The sequence below is a fragment of the Phaseolus vulgaris genome, chromosome 7 (assembly GCF_000499845.2).
Source record: "Phaseolus vulgaris cultivar G19833 chromosome 7, P. vulgaris v2.0, whole genome shotgun sequence".
In the NCBI taxonomy this organism is placed as follows: Eukaryota; Viridiplantae; Streptophyta; class Magnoliopsida; order Fabales; family Fabaceae; genus Phaseolus; species Phaseolus vulgaris.
The window spans coordinates 7,303,387-7,327,429 of NC_023753.2; the positions used below are offsets into that span (position 1 = coordinate 7,303,387).

General features: G+C 28.9%; 1 protein-coding gene and 3 pseudogenes across 1 annotated transcript; 1 reads left to right on the forward strand and 3 right to left on the reverse strand.

Moving 5' to 3' along the window:
- Nucleotides 1-4,407: 4,407 nt before the first annotated feature.
- On the reverse strand, nt 4,408-6,298 carry LOC137828068 (polygalacturonase-like; annotated as a pseudogene).
- Nucleotides 6,299-6,767: 469 nt separating this feature from the next.
- On the forward strand, nt 6,768-14,651 carry LOC137828070 (polygalacturonase-like; annotated as a pseudogene).
- Nucleotides 12,027-13,712, reverse strand: LOC137827928 (polygalacturonase-like; annotated as a pseudogene).
- A 3,445-nt stretch (nt 14,652-18,096) lies between the features above and the next one.
- Nucleotides 18,097-20,049, reverse strand: LOC137828334 (polygalacturonase-like). Its single transcript, XM_068634853.1, has 4 exons — nt 19,924-20,049; nt 19,478-19,786; nt 18,850-19,368; nt 18,097-18,721 (listed from the first exon to the last, which is right to left on the reverse strand). The coding sequence occupies exons 1-4, from the start codon at nt 20,041-20,043 to the stop codon at nt 18,359-18,361; spliced, it is 1,311 nt and encodes a 436-aa protein (XP_068490954.1). The 5' UTR covers nt 20,044-20,049; the 3' UTR covers nt 18,097-18,358.
- Between the last annotated feature and the right edge of the window lie 3,994 nt (nt 20,050-24,043).

The window sequence follows — 24,043 nt, forward strand, 5'->3', positions numbered from 1 at the left end:
AAGAAAAACAATCTAATTTTTGGAATGAAAAATAAAAATTATTCATTTTATATTATTAAAATATTATACCACATCACAAAGATAAAAGAAATGAGATATCATATCATACTTCATAAAATGCCGTAAATGTAACAGCCATAGAAAAAAAAAAGGAACCAGAACCCTCCCCCACCATTCATCATTTTCCACTTCTTTCTCCCTTCTCTCTCTTCTTTCTTCATTTTCTCTCTCATACCTCATATTCCAAAATCTGATTAAGTCATGCAGTAGTAAGGAGTTCAGGTACATTTCTACCTAATCAGATTTTCTAACATAATAAGTTCATTTTTCTTTATGATTTAGTAATCAATCTTGACGAGGACATTTGAGAAAAATGTTCCTCTCAACTTGTTTTACCATATACTAAAATTTAATAATATTTGGATAATTTGCTCTAGTTCCTAAATTTTGGAATGGTTCCCCTATTTGAGGTAGAATTTCCATCAGTGGAATCTCAGGTAAAGGAAGCTAACTTTAACTTTCAATAGTATCCTAGGCTAAAAGATCTGAATGTGACGTGATTCCAAGTTTGAATTTCTCTTGCAGAGATGTCATTTGATAAAATTGTTTGATTTTATGTTGTGTGAACATGTATAAATATTATATCTTGATAGCTTGGAAGTTAAATATTGTTTTTGATGTTGGAAAATTTATTGAATGGTATGAATTTTTAAATATTATGTGATTGAATCATATGTATTATATTTGAATGATGAAAATTGTATGAAATTGATGTCGTACATTTGGGGTAATGTATGAGTTGTTGTTTAGTGGCATTAAGTATGAAAAAACTATTTTAACATAGATCCTCTAGCTTCATTGATGATGTAAGTCATATAGATTAAGATATCATGTGGAGAGAAGTTGAGAGGTAGTCCATACACACTGTGTCTCTCTATAGACACTCAATATGGATGTTTGAACTTACCTGATTTGTTCTCTTGGATTGGTAATCTTTGAATCAGGTGTTAGTCTCTGATAGGGGCATACTTAAGGAGTCTTCCGAAGGACGAAGTGGGATTGAAATGAATGATTGTAATTGAAAATAGATCAATGCGTGGTTTTATACAAATGATGAAATTAGTATTGAAATTTTATATAACAACATTTAAAGAAATGTTTATAAATTATTAGTTTGATTGATTTTTTTAATGAATTAGATATGTTATGAAATTACTTTTCAATATCTTACTCTTGTTTTTCTTGTCGGGCCATAAACTCGGATGACCATACTACGTAGATGATCAAATAGGTGTCATAGGGTCTGGAGGGCTTTAAGATGTAGTTTTTAACCTTATATTGTTAATATTTGTATTTTTATAAATTATAATCTTGTAATAAAAATATTTTGACAAAAAAACTCCAAATCTTTATAGAAATCAATAGAACTTGTATTGTTATATTTTTTTAGGATGTTACACTAAAAATTTTATATATATATATATATATATAATATTAAAAAAAAGTTAAATATACTTTATATCAACGTTTTAAATCTGAATAGGATACTCTTTCCAAAAATGCCATAAAGAAGTAGTACATAGCAGGGCAGTTGTTATACATTATAAAAATTCTAAAAGATGATAAAAATTCCATAAAATTAATAACATTTATATCTAACAATAAGACATCATAAGTGTGCAAAAAAAAAACATCTATATACATATAAAGAATTTTTCTCTTCAGATATTGTACATATTTATATTTATATTTTGCTTTTAATTATATTTTAAAATTAAAAAATAAATTACGTAAATATTAAAAATAACTATATACTTTAAGAATGTAAATCAGTTATTGTGTGAAAATATTGTTAATAATAATTTTAAACATATAAAGATAAGAAATGTGTTTTTCTCGTTACTGTGCTTTTGAATTTATTTTTCATCGCATTAACTAGAGTTTGTGATATACTAGTCTCATTAGCGTTAATAATGTTGTTATATATCAGTTTAAAAATTATTTTATAATTTTTTATTAATAATAAATATTATTTTAAATATAATTAATTTTTTACTTTATAAAAGAAATTTTTATTTATTTAATATAATAATTAATTATTTTTATTTTATTAAAAAGCGCTGTTGAAACGAGAAACATAAATTGCGTGAATAAGTTCGTGTTAGACCGACGAAAAATAAGAGCTGAGTCCACTTTAAATGAACAGAAAAAGAAAAAATTTTAAAAAAATATCATTATGACAGTACACAAGAAATATTATTTTCAGATTATTGCAAAGTATAGCATCGGTTTGGCCACGTTTACTTGGAATAAATATTTTATAGTATATGTGAATTTTTTAAAATTGTGTTTTATGTTTTTGTAATTGTAATATTTTAATAAACTGTAATTTTTTATATTTGTAAAAATAATTAGGAAATTATATTGAAATTTTTACTGATCATAAAGTTGTTAATTAAATGTAATTAAAATGATTTAAGTATTGAACTGATGAAAGTGTTTAAATGTAAGATTTTTTTTTTTATATAATTAAATAAGAAGTTCTAGTATTAAAATTATTTAAAATAAATATTTGAAAACATTAAGAAATAAATGAAAAGAAGAATAAAAATAATAATGGAGTAAAGAAAATAATAGTAAAATGATAATTTAAAAATAAATAAAAATGAGTAAAGAAAGAAAATTTGACAAAATGTAATTAAAACGAAACACACATTATATTTTTGGTAAATATAGAATTGAAATAAATAATTATAACTTTGTAATGTTATATAAATATTATACATATTTTAGAGGTGTTAATTTGATATGAACTGTTTAATATAAAATTTTAATTTTAAAATTTAGAAATAAGGAAGTAATTCTTGTGATAATATTTGAGAAAAAAACGATGTAAAATCTTGTTTCGGTAATGATTTATAATATGAAAATTCTAATTAAATCTAAATTGAAAACTAAAACTATAAAGTAACATTTACAATATTATTGTATATTATTATTGAAGAAGTTATTCATTTTGTTGTGACATTTTTTTTTAGTTTGGTATTATTATAACTATGAAGTTAATACATTATTTTTGTCATACGTCTCTGTTAATGTTCTTAGTCTTATTTAATTGTTGCTTTTATATAAATTTAATACATAAAAAATATTTTAATTAAAAATAAATTTATCTACATAAACATTGGCATTTTAAAGTTAGGAATTTTTTTAATTTAATAAAATAATTAGTGCAGTAAAGAATACAAAAAATGATAATATAAATATTAATTTAACCTAAATTAAAAGGTACCAAAGCAAAGCAATGATGATGTCTAAATGAAGAAATTTATTTACAAACATGTTTATAAAAATAAAACTTATATTTTCAGGCTTTTATTTCTTGCATCCTAGGATTTCTATGTCTATCTTTTATTTTATTCTAAATTATTAGTTTTTTTTTGTTATATTTTATAAGCTTTGATTGTTTATTGTTCGTGTAAATGTATTGGATTATACATTTGACACCAACAAATTTAATTAACATTGACTAATGTTATAATTTATAAGGTTATTTTATATATTTTTTAAAATAATTATGTTGATTATTAATTGTAATATATCTAACTTTTTGAATATGTAAATGTTATAACTTATAAGGTTATTTTATATATTTTTTTAAATATTATGTTGACAATTAACTATAATATATCTAAATTTTTGAATATGTATGAATGAAATTTTATATATTTATCTCATTCTTACGTATGTTCTTATTTTTAATTATTAAAATATGATAAATTTATTTAATATTTTATTATAAAAAATTTATAAGTATAAGCTTTTGATTTTTATATACATGTGTGAAAATGAATAAAGGACAACTTTATAGACATATAAATTTTAAAAATAGAGTAAATTAAATTTACTTTTAAAAATAAAGTTTTATTAGAGAAATTAATTTTATTTTTAGATATAATAATATGATATATAAATTATAATATATGTATACATTTTAATATTTTAATATAGTACTTTTATTTTTTGAAACATGTAACTATTATTATATAAAACGGTTTAATCCATAATGTTTCACCCAATCTAAACTTATTTAATTTGCAGATTAAAAGAGTCATGAAAACAATAAAATTTTGATCAGACTCATTCTTAAAATGATAAAATGGATAAAGTCATTTTCACAAATTCATTTTCAACCATAAAAAAAAAAATTGAGTATTTCACTTTTGTTGGTTATATCTCTCAAATAGTTGTACTATTTTATTTTAACTAAATATTGAGTCAAGTTACAGATTTGGTCTTAGATGTTAAATAAATATTTTGTAATAAATTGATATTCACGTGATTTTACTTATATAACCAATTTAATAAACCACTTCAATAAACTGATAAATGAAAAATATTGATTTGTCAATATTCTAATTACAAAGAATAATTAAATGAATCAATTACAAGAAAAAAAAAATTATATAATCACGACTTATACCTATAGTTTACACCCTCTAAAAAATCTTTCTTTAACGACAAGTATTATAGGATATTTATACATATATTACAAGTAGTTTACTATTAAAGATTATTTACGTAAATAATAATTGTATACCTTAATTTATTTCAAGTGTTTATTAAAAAAATTACAACTAATTTATTTTATTGCTCTCCTCATTCAATGGAATGTCTTTCTCACTCTTAAAAGAAATAAAATATTGTAAATATAAATTGTTTAAACAAATTTGTCTTTTTTTTTTTTTTACCAATACTTTGTTTTTGTTTCTTTTATAAGTGTTCTGTTTTTTATCAATAGTAAGAGCACTTTGTTTTTTTATCTGACTCCTTGTTATTGTTGGCTTGACATTAGTACATTTAGCTATTGTCAGATTCCACTAAATGTGAGTGTAACATCACCTATCTCAACACTCACACATGGTACACTATTACTACAAGAAAGAACAATTCCTTCTTTAGTTGTTGAAGTTCCCTTAATATCATTTTGATGGAAACTTTTCTTATCTTTATTTTTGATGGATTTTGAATCACCATAACAATAAAAAAATGAGGTAAAAGTCACTATTTTAAACCACCTTAGTGTATGAAATATTTGGTTACTTAAATAATAACATCAACATGTACATGAATGGATAGGAGACCAAGTACCTCTTTGGAGTATTGGTTCCATGGACAATACTCTTGCACTGTGATAACAGGGTTTGAAACATTATCCATGGTAATATCTTAAAATTTCATATCAGTAACTTGTTCCTAGCTCGTTAGGCCATGTCTTAATCCTCACTCCATTCACAGTTCCTTTCAAAGTGCAACCCTTAACTGTAATACCTTTAACAAACTCTTCTTCCTTGTACTTGCAAAGGCTTCCAGTATTAATACCATGACCAGGTCCACACTGCAACTGTCACCCATTGAGACACAATCATCTCTAGTGGCAATGACTGTATTAAGAACATTCACACTGCTAGATCTTCCAATGTGGATGCCATCAGTGTTGTGGCTATCACCTGAAGCACTTACTTTAAATCCGTCAAATGTGAAATTGTTGCAACCCAAAACATTGACATGAAAGTGTTTGCTATCATTGCTAGTAATGTCACGAACTATTGATGTAATTAAAATCGAAGTATTGTTGACATTTGATACAAAAATAGAAAAGTGAATGAAATATATTTTCGATAAATGCGCAAATTATGTTATTACATCTTATATGGATTTTGAGAATAATATCATTTACCATGCCAAGTAGTTTGGAATCAAATTTTTTTGAACACTCATTTTGTTTCCATGCAGTTGCACCTTGACCATCATAAACTTTATTAGCAGATATGGTTAAGTGGTCAACATAACCAATCCTGAGCCATTGTGCATCACCAACATCACAGGTGCTTTAATTGTGCCATCAACTTCAATTTCAATAGGAGCCTTGCAAGGACCTTTTACATCTACATGGGTCATTTGATATGTCCCACTTGGAATCACAATTCTAGAAGTAGTTGTGGATGTACATGCTTCAACCCATGCACTTGTCAAAGCCTTAAAGACATACAAATAATAAATTAGTGAAAATAAGGGGACTCTTTCCCGCTCCACCTTTTGCAAAGCGTGCAAAGGTTCTACCTGGATCTCGTTCGAGCATCGTTGATTCCTCTAGAGTCAATGATGGCTCCATACCTATTGTTGACATTACTTCCTCCCTGCAACAACAAAAGACTACTCGGATTCCAAGGCCTCCCTTGCACCCGAGTTTATGTCGGCGAGGAGCCATCAATGCCTAATCAAATCATGCCTTCATCCTTACGAAGGCCAAGCTCATGATCAGCTCCAGATCCTCCACCAGGTGTTATCTTTCATGGAAAAGAGAGTCTGGCTTCTTGTATAGAACATGTGTCTACTACCACGACCAAAGGGTCTAATCTTCTATGGCATGTGAAGATGCAAGCTAACGAAGTAAAGTTTGGTGGAGCGTTGCCATCTCTCTATGGCAAGGTGTATGGTCATTATCCACCGCCACAAGGATATGGTCGCTCCGGGAGCTGAAGGATGAGAGAAAGCGAGAAACCTTAAATGTCAAAACCAAGAACATCTCAAGGATAATAAGGTTGAGACATATCTAACCTTGCATTCTAAGGCCTTAGCTTTGGCTCAAACCGAAAGTCATATAAAGGCACTGGAATCCTAGATGGAGTTGCATAAAGAAAGTGTCAAGGAAGTTAGGAAAGCTTCCAAAAATAGCCGAGGATATTGATGAACAATTGAAGTTGATGGAAAAACAATTCACATCAGTTGAGGAAAAGCAGAGGGAGGCTAGATCTAGTTTTCAGGAGCTCGAGCTAGCAAATAATCAACTTATCCAAGACAAAGAGCGTTTATCTAAGAGTGAGGAGGAGCTGAAACAAGAAAATGCTGAGCTAAAGCAAGAAAACATTGGGGTAACCTCTGCCATTGTTGAAGGATATGAAGAAGGTTTAAATAATCAAGGTATAAGGAGTTTTTTATGGTCAAGGTGCAACTGCTTGAAAATAAAAATGAGAGTTGAAAAAACTTTGATTGCAAACTACTTCGCATGGTAAATGAATATTATTGTCAAAATTAATATAAGATGTAACATACTTAAACATTATCAAAAATAGATTTCATTCACTTTTCTATTCTTTTATGAAATGTCAACAAAATTTTGGTTTTAATTACATTAATAATTCAATAGTTTGTGACATTACTAGCAAGGATAGAAAACACTTTCATGTCAATGTTTTAGGTTGTCACAAATTCACATTTAACACATTTAAAGTTAGTGCTCCAACTTATGGCCACAATATTAATGGCATCCATATTGGAAGATCCACCAGTGTGAATGTTCTTAATACAAACGTAGCCACGGGGGATGATTGTGTTTGACTAGGTGACGGTTGCAGATAAGTATGTGGACCTAGTTGTGGTATTAGTATTGGAAGCCTTCGAAAGTATAAGGAAGAAGAACTTGTTGAAGGTATTATAACTAAGGATTGCACTATGAAAGGAACTGACAATGGAGTGAGGATTAAGACTTAACCTAATGAGTAAGGAAAAAATATAGTTACTCACATGAAATTTGAAAATATTATGTACCATGAATAATGTTATGAACCCTATCATCATAGACCAAGAGTATTGTCCATGGAACCAATGTTCCAAAGAGGTATTTAGTCTCTTATCCATTCATGTAAACCTTGATGTTATTATTTAAGTAACAAAATATTTCACACACTAAGGTGGCTTTAAAAACTAACTTTTATCTAATTTCTTATTATTGTGGTGATTCAGAAATATCAAAAGTAAAGATAAACAAAATTTTCATCAAGAATAATGTTAAGGGAACTTCAACAACTAAAGAATGAGTGATTCTAGCTTATAGTAGTTGTGTACCATGTGAAGGTGTAAAAATAGTTGATGTTAAACTCACATCTAAGGGAGCTCTGACAATATATACATGTGGTAATGTCAAGCCAACAACAACAGAGAAAGTCCCTGCCTGCAGTGGTCATAGTGACAAAAATCAATAATATAAATTTGTTTAAACAATTTATATATATATATATATATAATATTTTATTTATTTCATAAGTGAGAAAAATCATCGTATTAAATAAAAATAATAAAATAAATTAATTAGTTGTAGTTATAAATATTTTAATCGATACTTGAAACAAATTCATATATAACGATAATTATATATATAATTATAATTGTTAAATAGAAAAGGACATTTCTTTATGTTTACAAATACATCTAGAACTCTCAATCATGTTAAAGAAAGGTTATAGACTTTTTCTTCATGCTGTAATGAATGCACTTAGTTATTCTTTGTGATTAGAATACTAATAAATCAATATTTTTTACTAATAAGTTTATTCAAGCAGTATTACCTATGTAAAATAATGTGATTTTTTTTATATAATATCAAATCATTACAAAATATTTATTAATTGAATGATATTTTTGTGTGTGTTATACATGTGATGGATATGTGGATGACATGTTTTTGTATGATATATAAACTGAAGTCATGAATTGGGATGATTTATTGGCATTAAGGGATAGTGTTGATGTTGTCAACACTTTTGAGCCTTGAGTTGTTTCACTTTTGCAACCATGTATTTATTGTGGTCCATCTAGAACACATAGCATATTGAAGCCTAGTGCTTCTTGAATTTTGGTTGCCACAACGGCAAACTACCAAAGAAACTAATTTCTTTAGATAACTTGTGTTATTTGTCTTTTTTGTTTTTGTTAGTTGTGGTTCATAATTTTGTGATGTTTTGGGCTTCTAGTTAGGTTTTCTGTTTAAGTCATTTCATCCACAGGCTGCGTAGCATGTATATAGATTTTTAAGTTGGTATGTTGTTGGATTGTAATGAATTTTGAGTTGGAGGTTTCTAGCTATTTTTGTGTATATGGGTTGGGACATTCCTTAATTTTCCATTTTATTTAATATAATTAGTTCATTGCAGATAAAGAATTGGAATAATGTATTAGTATTAAAACCTATTAGGAAATCATTGACTTCGGCCTAAATCACATAATTTAATATAATTTAAGACAGTGATTGGTAAAAAGTTAAACAAATTTATTACACATTCGACATGCTATATGTACCGGTACGGGGGAGAGATCGGGACCCACCTGGCTGCCCGATGCCGTGTCAGCCTGACCGAGACCATGAGAACCTGGCCAAGACCTTTGAAGACTTGTGCCGAGAGGCCGAAGCCTTTGAAGACTTGTGCCGAGAGGCCGAAACCTTTGCAGACTTGGCCGACCGGCCTTGGGCCGAAACCTTTGAAGACTTGGCCGAGACGACCGAGAGGCCGAGACCTTAGAAGACTTGGCCGAGTGGTCGAGACCTTTGGAGACTTGGCCGAGAGGCCGAGACCTTAGAAGACTTGGCCGATAGGCCAAGACGACCGAGAGGTCGAGACCTCTGGAGACTTGGCCGAACGACTGAGAGACCGAGACCTTTGGAGACTTGGCCGAGAGGCCGAGACCTTAGAAGACTTAACTTAGACGGCCGAAGACCACAGGTATTTGGCCGATGACCGACCCTTACCATGGGAATTGGCCGATGGCCGAACCCCATTACAACTAACGCTCAAACCGAGATCAGTGAAGCTAATCCATCATCAAGAATTAGGTAATGCAACCCTAAGCGGTATCCACCTCGATAAACGGGCCCAACAAGGTAGGCCCACTAGAATAATATAAATAGCACGCATTTCAAGGAGTAAGGTATGTCATTATTACTGTTCACCTACCTGAGAGCTAACCACCCGCTTTACTGACTTGAGCGTCGGAGTGCCTTCGCAGGTACCCCCACCATCCGGTGTTCACCCGACGACCGAGTCCCGAGTGTCGAAGGGTAAGCAGAAGAAAGAGAAGGATCCCAGCTCATCACCCAGCCACCTGCCCGACCGAAGGAAGGAGAAGAAGACTTCAACAGTTCTCTAGGTCCCATCTCCCTAGCAGGAACAATTGGTATGTCATTATTACTGTTCACCTACCTGAGAGCTAACCACCCGCTTTACTGACTTGAGCGTCGGAGTGCCTTCGCAGGTACCCCCACCATCCGGTGTTCACCCGACGACCGAGTCCCGAGTGCCGAAGGGTAAGCAGAAGAAAGAGAAGGATCCCAGCTCATCACCCAGCCACCTGCCCGACCGAAGGAAGGAGAAGAAGACTTCAACAGTTCTCTAGGTCCCATCTCCCTAGCAGGAACACTATAAATCTAAAATTATTTCTAAACTTATAAGCTCAAGAATACCTAAATGATAAATGTATTAGTTTTTTTTATAAGACTTGTTTAATATGTATTTTATGAAAGACATCATTAGAAATTTTCTCTATTTGTGATTCAAGCTAATGTGAGTGTATTTAACCTTTGCATTTCACGATAAAATGATGAATTAGAATTATTATTTTCAAAATTATTCTTTTTAAAATGCATTATGATAGATTGTGTTATGATAGTATCTTTCTTTCACTAACTTACCCTTATGTTTTTTTTTCTCTTATAAAAGGCTATAAATGTATTAGATAAATGCATACGTAAATATGCTATAAATGTATTAAATACATGCATACGTAAGTATAGACCTTTTGATGTGCATCTCAAAGTGTATTTAGAAGGATATAATTAAAATCATATGCAACACATTACTTGTTAACTATTAATTTTTCAACTATTAACTATTAAATACCACCGCCAAATGACTTTTATGACCTGGTTGGAGAATATTATATAGCTATGATAATTTTAATGAAAATACTTTAAAAGGAGTTATTTAATTTGGATATTTTAATTTCCAGAGATTGAAATCAACGGATATTGAAACTTTTAAAAAAAGTTACTGATTGGACTGAACCAATTTTAAGAAAATATAAATAAATTAAATTTCTCTTTAATGAGTTGAAAAATAAAAAATTATTTTTATTATGTAAAGACTTCTCAACTTAATCAATACTATTTTCTCGAAAAAAAAATTAAATAAAAAACTTAGAGTCAACTAAGACCATTATAAATTGAAACTAGAATAATAAAAATTAATAAAATTAATAATGTAAAAATTAAAGTTGATATAATCAATTTTAATTTTATTTAATTTTAATATTTATATTTATTTAAGTTTTTTTTTTTAATTAGCAATAAAGAATAATATAAATGGGAATACTTGGGGTATTCCAACCCATGTACAAAAAGCCTAGTTCTTAGCCAAAGTTTGTACATAAACAACAATACAAAAAATAAAGCAACAACATAACCCATGTCAATGATATAAGGCACGACATCTCCACAAAGGTATGTTGGTATTTCACTTATTTAAGTTGGTTTAACTACCAGCAAAAAATTTTTTTTGATCAGAGTCGTTCTTCAAATGATAAAATGGATAAAACCCATTTCACAAATTCATGTTCAATCATAAAAGAAATTGAGTATTTCACTTTTGTTGGTTATATCTCTCAAATAGTTGTAATGTTTTATTTTAACTAAATATTGAGTCAAAGGTTACAGATTTTATCTTAGATGTTAAATAAATATTTTGTAATGAATTGATATTATATACAAATCATTCACATTCACGTGATTTTACTTATATAATCAATTTAATATAGCACTTCAATAAACTAACTGATAAATGAAAAATATTGATTTGATAATATTTTAATTACAAAGAATAATTAAATGCATCAATTACAAGAAATAAAATTTATATATTCACTACTTATACCTATAGGTTAATCTTTCAAAGAACTTTTCCTTAACAAGTATTGATAGGAGTTTTAGACATATTACAAGTACAACAATAAGAATAGAAAAATTACTATTAAAGACTAAGTACGTACATATGAATTGTATATCTTAATTTATTTTAAGTGTTTATTAAAAAAATGACAACTAATTTATTTCACTCTTCTCCTCGTTTAATGGATGCCTTTCTCACTTTTAAAAGAAATAAAATATTATAAATATAAATTGTTTAAACAAACTTGCATTACTCTTTTTGTTTTTTATCACTACTATGTTTTTTATCAGTACTTTGTTTTTTATCCGTGCTCTGTTTTTTATCAATACTTTCTTTTTTATCTGTGCTCTGGTTTTTATCAGTGCTTTCTTTTTTATCCGTAGTAGAACCACTTTGTTTTTTATCGGTAGTAGAATCACTTTTCTTTTTATCAGTAGCAGAATCACTTTGCTTTGTATCAGTAGCACCGTCACCGCAGGCAGGGGCTTTCCCTGTTATTGTTGGCTTGACATTAGTACATCTAGCTATTACCAGAGCTCCATTGTATGTGAGTGTAACATCACCTATCTCAACACCCTTACAAGGTAGACCACTACTACAAGCAAGAATAATTCCTTCTTCAGTTGCTGAAGTTCCCTTAATACCTTGATGGAAACTTTGATGGACTTTGAATCACCACAACAATAAAAAAAATGAGATAAAAGTTAGTCTTTTAAGCCACTTTAGTGTATGAAATATTTTGTTACTTAAATAATAACATCAACATGTGCATGAATGGATAGGAGACTAACTACCCCTTTGGAGCATTGGTTGTTTGGACAATACTCTTGGTCTATGATGATAGGGTTCTGCATATTATCCATGGTAATATCTTCAAATTTCATGTCATTAACTGTAATTGATCTTGGCTCGTTAGGCCATGTCTTAATCCTCACTCTATTTGTAGTTCCTTTCAAAGTGCAACCCTTAACTGTAATACCTTCAACATGCTCTTCTTCTTTGTACTTCCCAAGACTTCCAATACTAATACCATGACCAGGTCCACACTTCACAATTTGGACAAGTACTTGTCTGCTACCGTCACCGACTGAGACACAATCATCTCCAGTGGCAATATCTGTATTAAGAACATTCACACCGGTGGATCTTCCAATGTGGATGCCATTAATGTTGTGGCTATCACCTGGAGCACTCACTTTAAATCCATCGAATGTGAAATTGTTGCAACCCAAAACATTGACATGAAAGTGTTTGTTATCCTTGCTAGTAATGTCACGAACTATTGGAATTATTGATGAAATTAAAACCGAAGTTCTGTTGACATTTGATAAAAGAATAGAAAAGTGAATGAAATATATTTTCGATAAGTGTGAAAGTTATGTTACTTCTTATATGAATTTTGAAAATAATATTCATTTACCATGCCAAGTAGTTTGCAATCAAATTTTTTTGCACTCATTTTATTTCCAAGCAGTTGCACCCTGACCATCAAAAACTCCATTACCAGATATCGTTAAGTGGTCAACATAACCAATCCTGAGCCATTGGTCACCACCAACATCCTCTGGTTTCGGAGGTGATTTAATTGTGCCATCAACTTGAATTTCAATAGGAGCCTTGCTAGGACCTTTTACTTCTACATGAGTAATTTGATATGTCCCCCTTGGAATCACACTTTTAGAAGCGGTTGTGGATGAACATGCTTCGGCCCATACACTTGTGAAAGCCTTAAGGACATCCAAATCACAAATTGGTAAAATACAAAGATGATGATAACAAACATATATAATATAATTTGACATAAAATGCATTTTTTCTAGTATACTTGACAATTTTGTTTTATTCAATACCAAAATATTATACCTTGCTTATATCTCCATTTGGTTTTCCTCCAAATTTTGATATATGAGTATTTGCAAATTGAAGTAAAGCAAAATTAATTAAAAAAAATATAAAAATATTGTAATAAAAGAGAAATTCATTTTTTTTTGTGTGTTTTTATCTCAAAACACACTTTTGATTTTTTTAGTAGTTAAGTTTGGAGTATTTTTTAAGTTTATTTATAATGGAGTCGAAAGAATTGAATACCATTAATAAGTAACTATTATCCAATCAAGTTTTTCCTTTTTTTTAGTTGTTTGGTATATTTTTAGGATTTAGTTATGAAATATTAATTTTACATCACTAGTTAATAATCTATTATTATATTTTATTAAACTAGGTGACAGTTGCAAACAAGTAGTGGTCAAAAATTTGAAATGTGGACCTGGTCGTGGTATTAGTATTGGAGGCCTTGGGAAGTACAAGGAAGAAGAACTTGTTAAAGGTATTACAACTAAGGATTGCACTTTTGAAAGGAACTGACAATGGAGTGAGGATTAAGGCTTGGCTTAATGAGTCAAGAAAAATTATAGTTACTTACATGAAATTTGAAAATATTACCATGAATAATGTTATGAACCCTATCATCATAGACCAAGAGTATTGTCCATGGAACCAATGTTCCAAAGAGGTATTTAGTCTCTTATCCATTCATGTAAACCTTGATGTTATTATTTAAGTAACAAAATATTTCATACACTAAGGTGGCTTAAAAGACTAACTTTTATCTAACTTCTTATTGTTGTAGTGATTTAGAAACCATCAAAAGTAAAGATAAGCAAAATTTTCATCAAGCTTATTAAGGGAACTTCAACAACTAAAGAATGAGTTATTCTACCTTATAGTAGTTGCGTACCATGTGAAGGTGTAGAGATAGTTGATGTTAAACTCACATCTAAAGGAGCTCTGACAATAGATACACGTGTTAATGTCAAGCCAAAAACAACAGAGAAGGTTCCTCCTTACCGTGCTCATAATGACAAAAAACAATAATGTAAATTTGTTTAAACAATTTTTATATATAAAATTTTATTTATTTCATAGGTAAGAAACATATCCTATTAAATGAGAATAACGAAATAAATTAATTAGTTGTAGCTGTAAATATTTTAATCAATACTTGAAAAAAGTTCATATATAACGAAAATTATGTAGATAATTACTATTGTTAAATAGAAAAGGACATTTCTTTATTTTTACAATGGTTTATAAATACATCTAGAACTCTCAATCATTTTAAAGAAAGGTTATAGATTTTTTTCTTCATGCTGTAATTAATGCACTTAGTTATTGTTTGTGATTAGAATATTAATAAATCAATATTTTTCATTAATAAGTTTATTCAAGCAGTGTTACTAAGTAAAATCATGTGAATGTTTTGTATATAATATCAAATTATTACAAAATATTTATTAACTGAATAATATTTGTGTGTTATACATGTGATGGATATGTGGATGACATGTTTTTTTATGATATATAAACTGAAGTCATAAATTGGGATGATTCATTGACATTAAGAGAGAGTGCTCTTGCCAACACTTTTCGGGCTTGAGTTGTTTCACTTTTGAAACTATGTACTTATTGTGGTCCATCTAGAACATATAGCATATTGAAGCGTAGTGCTTCTTGGATTATGTTGCCACAACTGCAAACTACTAGAGAAACTAAGTTCTATAAACAACTTGTGGTTTTGTCTTTTTTTTGTTAGTTATGGTTCATCCTTTTGTGATGTTTTAGCTCCTAATTAGGTTTTCTGTTTAAGTCATTTCATTCAAAGGCTGCGTAGCATGTTTATAGTTTTTGAGATGGTATGTTGATGGGTTGTAATGAGTTTTGACTTGGAGGCTTCTAGCTATTTTTGTGTATATGGGTTGGAACATTCCTTAATTGTCCCATTTTATTTAATGTAATTAGTTCATTGCAGATAAAAAAATTTGAAATAATGTATTCGTATTAAAACCTATTAAGAAATCTCATTTGCTTCAATAGTGGCCCAAGTCACCTAAATTAAGACAGTTATTGGTAAGATGTTAAGGGAAAGTTTATTACACATTCAACATGCTATGAGTTTCAAATTTTAGATGTCTTGAACTCATAAGCTCAAAAATATCTAAATGATAAATGTATTAATTTTTTTATAAAACTTGTTTAATATGTATTTTATGGAAGTCATAATTAGATATTTTCTTCATTTGTTATTCAAGTTAATGTGAGTGTATTTAACCGATAAAATGATGAATTACAATAATTATTTTCATAATTATTCTTATTTAAATGCATTATGATAAATTGTGTTATGATATTATCTTTCTTTCACTAACTTACCCTTTATGTTTTTTCTTTTCTCTTATAAAAGGCTATAAATGTATTAGATAAATGCATACGTAAATATACTATAAATGTATTAGATGCATGCATACGTAAGTACAGATCTTTTGACGTGCATCTCGAAGTGTATTTAGAAGGATATAATTAAAATCATATGCAAGACATTACTTGTTAACTATTAATTTTTCAACTATTGAAATAGGGTTTTAAATATCACCGCCAAAGGATGACTTTTATGAACTGGTTGGAGCAGATTATATTGCTATGATAATTTTAATGAAAATACTTTAAAATAAAAAATTTAGGACTTATTTAATTTCAAAATTTTAATTTCCAGAGAAATCTACGGATATTTTAACGATATTTAAAATAAATAAAAAATTGGATATAAAAAGATAGTGATAGTTTAATGTATCACTAAAACAAATAATGAGTTAACTTTTAAAGAAAGTCACATATTGGACTTAACCAACTTTAAGAAAATATAAATAATTTAAATTTCTCTTTTATATTTTTATGATGTGAAGACTTCTCAACTTAATCAATACTATTTCTTGAAAAAAATTTACAAAACTTAGAGTCAACTAATTCCATTATAACTTGAAACTAGAATAATAAAAATTAATAAAATTAATTAAGTCAAAATTAAGTTGATCTAGTCAATTTTAATTTTATTTAATTTTAATATTTATATTTATTTAAATTCGTATCGGTTTAACTAACACTAGCTATTACTAATCTGACAATATGTATCTTTGTAAGTTAAATTATGGATTGTAGATAATGTTTAATCAAAAGTATAAGAACATTGACTTAGGCATTGCTAACTTTAATTTGAGTTTATTTACTTTTGGTATATACATTACAATCACCATGAGATCACAAAAGCAAATGTCAAGAACAAATTCACCAACACTTTTCAATTGTTCTTGTAAAAAATTTGGTTTTCTCATAGAAGATTTTTGCCTCTAGTCCCTAGAGCCGATTCTATTATATTGTCAATGACATAAGAATGCTTCCAATTCCCAATTGTTTTAGTTTTTGTTGTTTTGTTTTCTTAGTTTTCAATTAGGGTAATAATGACGATGGTGGTGGTAGTGATGGACGAAAAACTCTAATCGTTATCATATATTCTTAAACAATAGACATTTTTTCATATTCAACATATTTTATGGACTGAATAAACTAATATACATTATTCTTGCATGACATAACTTAACGTAGATTCAGTTTCACCAAAACTATATAGAGTTGACTTAACATTGGTCAAGCCAACTCTACTTAGTTTATGTCATATAACGTTAGTCTTAAAAAACCGATGTTAATAAATTAGCATATATACTTTTAAAATTTATTGTATATGCGACACAAATCCAACAATATTTACTTAATGTTCAATGTAATTTTTCTTCTAATATATGAACTCATTGATCTCAATGGTTTGTCTACTCTAAATTATATTCTTCTTTTTTTATTAAACCTGTATCAGGATAATAAGACATGGTTCGTTTTAAAAGAGGAAAATAATAAATTAAAATAAATTTTTACTTTAAAAATCAAGTTTTATTAGAGGAATTAATTTTATTTTTAGATATAATAATCTGATATATAAATTATAATACATGTATATATTTTAATAATTTAATATAGTACTTTCATTTTTTTGAAACATGTAATTACTATTATACAGAACGGTTTAATCCATAATGTTCCACCCAATCTAAAAATTAAAAGTCATGAAAACAATAAAATTTTGATCAGACTCATTCTTAAAATGATAAAATGGATAAACTCATTTCACAAATTATTTTTCAATCATAAAAAAAAAAATTGAGTATTTCACTTTTGTTGATTATATCTCTCAAATAGTTGTACTAATTTATTTTAACTAAATATTGAGTCAAAAGTTACAGATTTGGTCTAAATACAAAGCATTGATATTATATACAAAGCATTCACGTGATTTTACTTATATAATCAATTTAATATACCACTTCAATAAACTGATAAATGAAAAATATTGATTTGTTAATATTCTAATTATAAAGAATAATTAAATGCATCAATTACAAGAAAAAATATATATATTCACGACTTACCCCTATAGTTTAATCCTCCAAAGAACCTTTCTTTCCCAACAAGTATTGATAGGAGTTTTAGACATATTACAAGTACATTTATAAGAATAGGAAAATTACTCTTAAAGACTAAGTACGAACATACAAATTGTATGGCCTAATTTATTTCAAGTGTTTATTACAAATATTACAACTAATTTATTTCACTGTTCTCCTCATTTAATGGGATGCCTTTCTCACTTTTAAAAGAAATAAAATATTGTAAATATAAATTGTTTAAACAAACTTTCATTACTCTTTTTGTTTTTTATCACTGCTCTGTTTTTTATCAGTGCTCTCTTTTTTATCCGTAGTAGAACCACTTTGTTTTTTATCAGTAGTAGAATCACTTTGCTTTTTATCAGTAGCAGAATCACTTTGCTTTGTATCAGTAGCCCCATCACCGCAGGCAGGGGCTTTCCCTGTTATTGTTGGCTTGACATTACTACATTTAGCTATTATCGGACCTCCGTTGTATGTGAGTGTAACATCACCTATCTCAACACCCTCACATGGTACACCACTACTACAAGCAAGAATAATTCCTTCTTTAGTTGCTGAAGTTCCCTTAATACCCTTGAAGGAAACTTTGCTTATCTTTACTTTTGATGGACTCTGAATCACCACAACAATAAAAAAAAAATGAGATAAAAGTTAGTTTTTAAGCCACTTTAGTGTATGAAATATTTTTTTACTTAAATAATAACATCAACATGTGCATGAATGGATAGGAGACTAAGTACCCCTTTGGAGCATTGGTTGTTTGGACAATACTCTTGGTCTATGATGATAGGGTTCTGCACATTATCCATGGTAATATCTTCAAATTTCATGTCATTAACTGTAATTGTTCCTGGCTCGTTAGGCCATGTCTTAATCCTCACTCCATTCGTAGTTCCTTTCAAAGTGCAGCCCTTAACTGTAACACCTTCAACAGGCTCTTCTTCCTTGTACTTCCCAAGGCTTCCAATACTAATACCATGACCAGGTCCACAGTTCACCTTTTGGATAAGTACTTGTCTGCTACCGTCACCCAATGAGACACAATCATCTCCGGTGGCAATATCTGTATTAAGAACATTCACACCGGTGGATCTTCCAATGTGGATGCCATCGGTGTTGTGGCTATCACCTGGAGCACTTACTTTAAATCCGTCAAATGTGAAATTGTTGCAACCCAAAACATTGACATGAAAGTGTTTGCTGTCCTTGCTAGTAATGTCACGAATTATTGAATTATTGATGAAATTAAAACCGAAGTTCTGTTGACAATTGATAAAAGAATAGAAACGTGAATGAAATATATTTTCGATAAGTGTGCAAGTTATCTTACATCTTATATGAATTTTGAAAATAATATTCATTATTTACCATGCCAAGGTTTTTGCAAGCAAATTTTTTCGCACACTCATTTTGTTTCCAAGCAGTTGCACCTTGACCATCAAAAACTCCATTACCAGACATCGTTAACTGGTCAACATAACCAATCCTGAGCCATTGCTCACCACTAACATCCTCTGGTTTCGGAGGTGCTTTAATTGTGCCATCAACTTGAATTTCAATAGGAGCCTTGCAAGGACCTTTTACTTCTACATGGGTCATTTGATATGTCCCACTTGGAATCACAATTTTAGAAGCAGTTGTGGATGAACATGCTTCAGCCCATGCACTTGTCAAAGCCTTAAGAACATACAAATTACAAATTAGTAAAAGACAAAGATGATCATAACAAAAAAATATAATATAATTTGACATAAAAGGCCCTTTTTCTATTATACAATGCCAATTTCATTTTATTCAATATCAAATGTTTATACCTTGCTTATATCTCCATTTGGTTTTCCTCCAAATTTTGATATATCAATATTTGCAGATTGAAGTAAAGCAAAATTAATTACAAAAAAATATAAAAATATTGTAATCGTAGAGAAATTCATTTTTTTTGTTTTTATCTCAAACACACTTTTGATTGTGTTTGGAGTATGTTTTGAGTTTATTTATAATGGAGTGGCAAGAATTGAATACCATTAATATTGTAAGCAACTACTATCCAACCGTGTTTTTCCGTTTTTTTAGGTGTTTAATACGTATATTTTTAGGATTTAGTTATGAAATATTAATTTTACATCACTAGTTAATAATCTATTATTACACTTTCTCTTTAAAAACTGTGAATGTTTGAATGTTTGAAAAGATATTTTACAAGAGACTATATTTTGATTCAGTCAATAATGCAATGGTAAATTTTTTTAGATAAAAAGATTGGAAATTTTCCTTTTTTTTTGTAAGACTATTTTAAAAAATAGTAATTGGTTTTAATGCATCTTCTTAGTTTTACTAAAAATATAAAATATTATTCTAACATGAAATAATTGTAATATTCAACAGTAATTTTCTTGCAAATCTACACCATTAACAATTTTTTATATTTATTTTATAGTGATTATATATATATATATATATATAATTCATATAATATCAATATTACATGATTTCATACCTCATAAAAAAAAGTCCTAATGTACTCAACTATATATAATTTCATATACCAAAATCACTATGTTCACTTATCCAAACAATTAAGAATTTCTACACCATAGATTCAAAACAATTATCTAAATATTAATATCTCACTCAAACATCTACTAAATTTAACATAAATCCAACAGAAGACATGTACAAAACATGTAGTATAACTTATACATAACAAAATATATATATATATATATATATATATATAAACAAAATATATATATATATATAAGTATAAATTAACATAAAGAGAGAGTCTAAAATAAATCTTTAATCTCTCTAGATGTTGCTTCGATACCTATAGATATATTTGTTGTGTATATATTTCATTCATAACAAATTATCATAAAAACAACATATACAAGCATTAGCTACTGAAATAAATTTTTAATATACAAAAAGTGTACACAAAAGAAAACATTTTAATTAGTAATCCAAAAAAAATCAATTCCATCAAACACAAATATATAAAAATCATATAGAGGATGCATTGATCTACATTAAAGAATATTCAACAAAAGGAATATCAATTTACGTTTTTCAAAAAGAATAACCTACCAAATACTATCATTTGATTCAAATAAATACTTAGATTAACAAGAGAATCGAAGAGTAAAATATCAATTTACGTTTTCCAAAAAGAATAACCTACCAAATACTATCATTTGATTCAAATAAATACTTAGATTAACAAGAGAATCGAAGAGTAAAGGATCATGGTAAATTCATTACAACCCAAGTCGCACATCTACACATGCCACAATATGTAAGAAATCTCCCCACAATTTTTCATATTTGATATCTTAGTCTATTTGACTTAGACTATCAATGAAGCAATGAGATTTTTGTTATAACACATATGTTAGCAAAAAATCAAGTAACATGATTTTGATTAGGTGTTTACGTACAACAAAGCATAAAACATAATATTGCTTCATTTGAATTACGAATGTTTTGTTAAACAACAGATTATGTAAGATGCAAATCATTCGTGTGATAGATTATACAAAACTTTATTGTCTTTCTTTATGTGTGATAAAAGGCACACAATATCAAACATACACACATAGGTTAATTTGGGTTGTATTACTCGAACATCTATATGTTTATTCTACTATTGCTGGAAATGTTTGTTGCCGTTTGTTTGACCAAAGAGATCCATTATTCAAGTTCAAGAACAAGTCAACATCAAGATCTCTTAGAGCATGAGCTAAAACTACTTTCTTCAATAACTTCCTTAAGCAAAGGGCATTTCAACTTTGGTTCAACTATTTCCCATGTACGATATGTACTTCTACCATGAATTAGTGAAAAAGTTTATGCTACTTAGGATGAGTATTGTCAAACTTTCAATGATGTTTCATAAAACAAAAGAGCATTTAAATATTAATGGAATGCATTTAATGCAACATACATATTCAAGCTTTCTAGACGCAAAAGGACATACATGAATGTTGAAGCCTCTCAACGGTTAGAAATGGTCTCTAAATTTATATATTCTCCTGTTGCCTATATAAATCTCTTCATCAAGAAGAAAAAAAGAGATAATATCAAAATAAAATATAAAACTTAAAAAAATAGTGTATAAATAGATGGGTATAAGAGAATGTGAGAGTAAAAGTAAATGAGAGAGAGAGTAGAGACGAGAATTTGGAACAAGTAGGAAATTTTTAAACCTTCGTAACTTTAATTCTAGTGTGTCATTCCAATAAAAGGTTATTTTTATATTAATTTTAAGCTTATTTTATATATTTTTAATGATTATGTTAACTATTAACAATAATAAATCTAACTTTTTCAATATGTAGGAATGAATTTTTACATATTTGTCTCATTTTTATGCATATTTTTATTTTAATTATTAAAACATAATAAATTAATTTAGTATTTTATTATGAAATTTCTATAAGTATAATTTCTTGATTTTTATATGCATAGGTACACGTGTGTGATAATAGATAAAAAAAAAATACTTTATAGACATTTGCTTTTTTGAATAGAAGTAAATTAAATTTATAAAGTAATACTAAATATAACATTTTATTCTATTAAATACATATATATACTATTACTTTTAAGAAAATATTTAAATCAAACATGTTATTGTTCTTATCGAGGATGAGATGTTTTTCTTTGGAGGTGTTTTTACGAGCACTATGAGTTCTCTGAACTGTTCTACCGAGTGGTGGAACATTTGTAAAAGATTCTCCGACATTCAAAGTAGTAAGAATATAGGTGATTTGTCAGTGAGTGAATAGGTATAAAAGATTATATGTACTTCTTGAGAGAATGAAGGTACTTATACACTTTTGGGCCTAGATAGGAGTGCAATAAAGTAACTACTTTATCATAACCGTTAGGCCATTTTTCTTATGTGTGCCCTATTCTTTTAGGTACTTGGCAATTAAAATCGAACTATGAGTAATGTGGGTAGTCAATACTGGGCTATAAGGTGAATTGTCATAATTGTTGGCGATTTTTGTCCACTAATGCATAATGGATATATTTATTACAATAAATATATATGACATACCTATATTTTAGGTACTCGATAGTACATAACCCCCAAAGCTCGAAACCGATTACTCAGTTTTCGAGTTTTATGAGAAACCATTAACGTTTTTAACTCAGTTTTCGAGTTTTATGATTCCTCTTCCAGCCACACCCCTTTAGTGTCTGTAGAGAACGATGATGTGGAAGTGTTGGAGGTTGAAAATGCTTCCACACGGGTTGTCTTCGTTGTCTCCATTGTTTTGTGCGACATTTCTGTTTCAATGACGTCCTTGGGAAAGAAAAAAGCTTCCACCTTGGACGCCGCAGAGGCTTCTGTAGCCACCATCACCAAGATCACTATGAAAGGTAGGTACCCTCTTATCTCTGATCCTGAGTACTTTTGGGTACTCGAGGAGGTCCATAACTATAACTATGAATCTCTTTATTGCTATGAGAGATAGGTGGATGATTTAATTTCATCCTTTCAAAGCTTCTCTGAGTCGATGACTGATTTTATATAGGCCAAACATCGTTCTACTTTTAACCGAGTATATATGAAAGCTGATTGAGAGAGTGCCGACTTTACCTATGTTTACTAGTATTTTTTTCAAAAATATCAATATTACCTTTCCATTAACTTCCTTTGAATGTTGAATGTTGACCGCGATGAACATGGTGGCAAGCCAGCTTCATCCGAATAGTTGGGAATTTCTGAAGGTTTTTCAAGTCTTGTGCCATCATCTCTAGATAAAGCCGACCATAAATACCATCATGTATTTCTACCAACTCAACCATGGGGTCGAGGTTGGTTGGGTGTCCCGGAATGCGGTTCATTTTGGCTCCCTCTTTACCATATACTCTTCATCATTTAAAAACTTCAAGGATAGATTTTCCAAGTTAGGCACCACAACA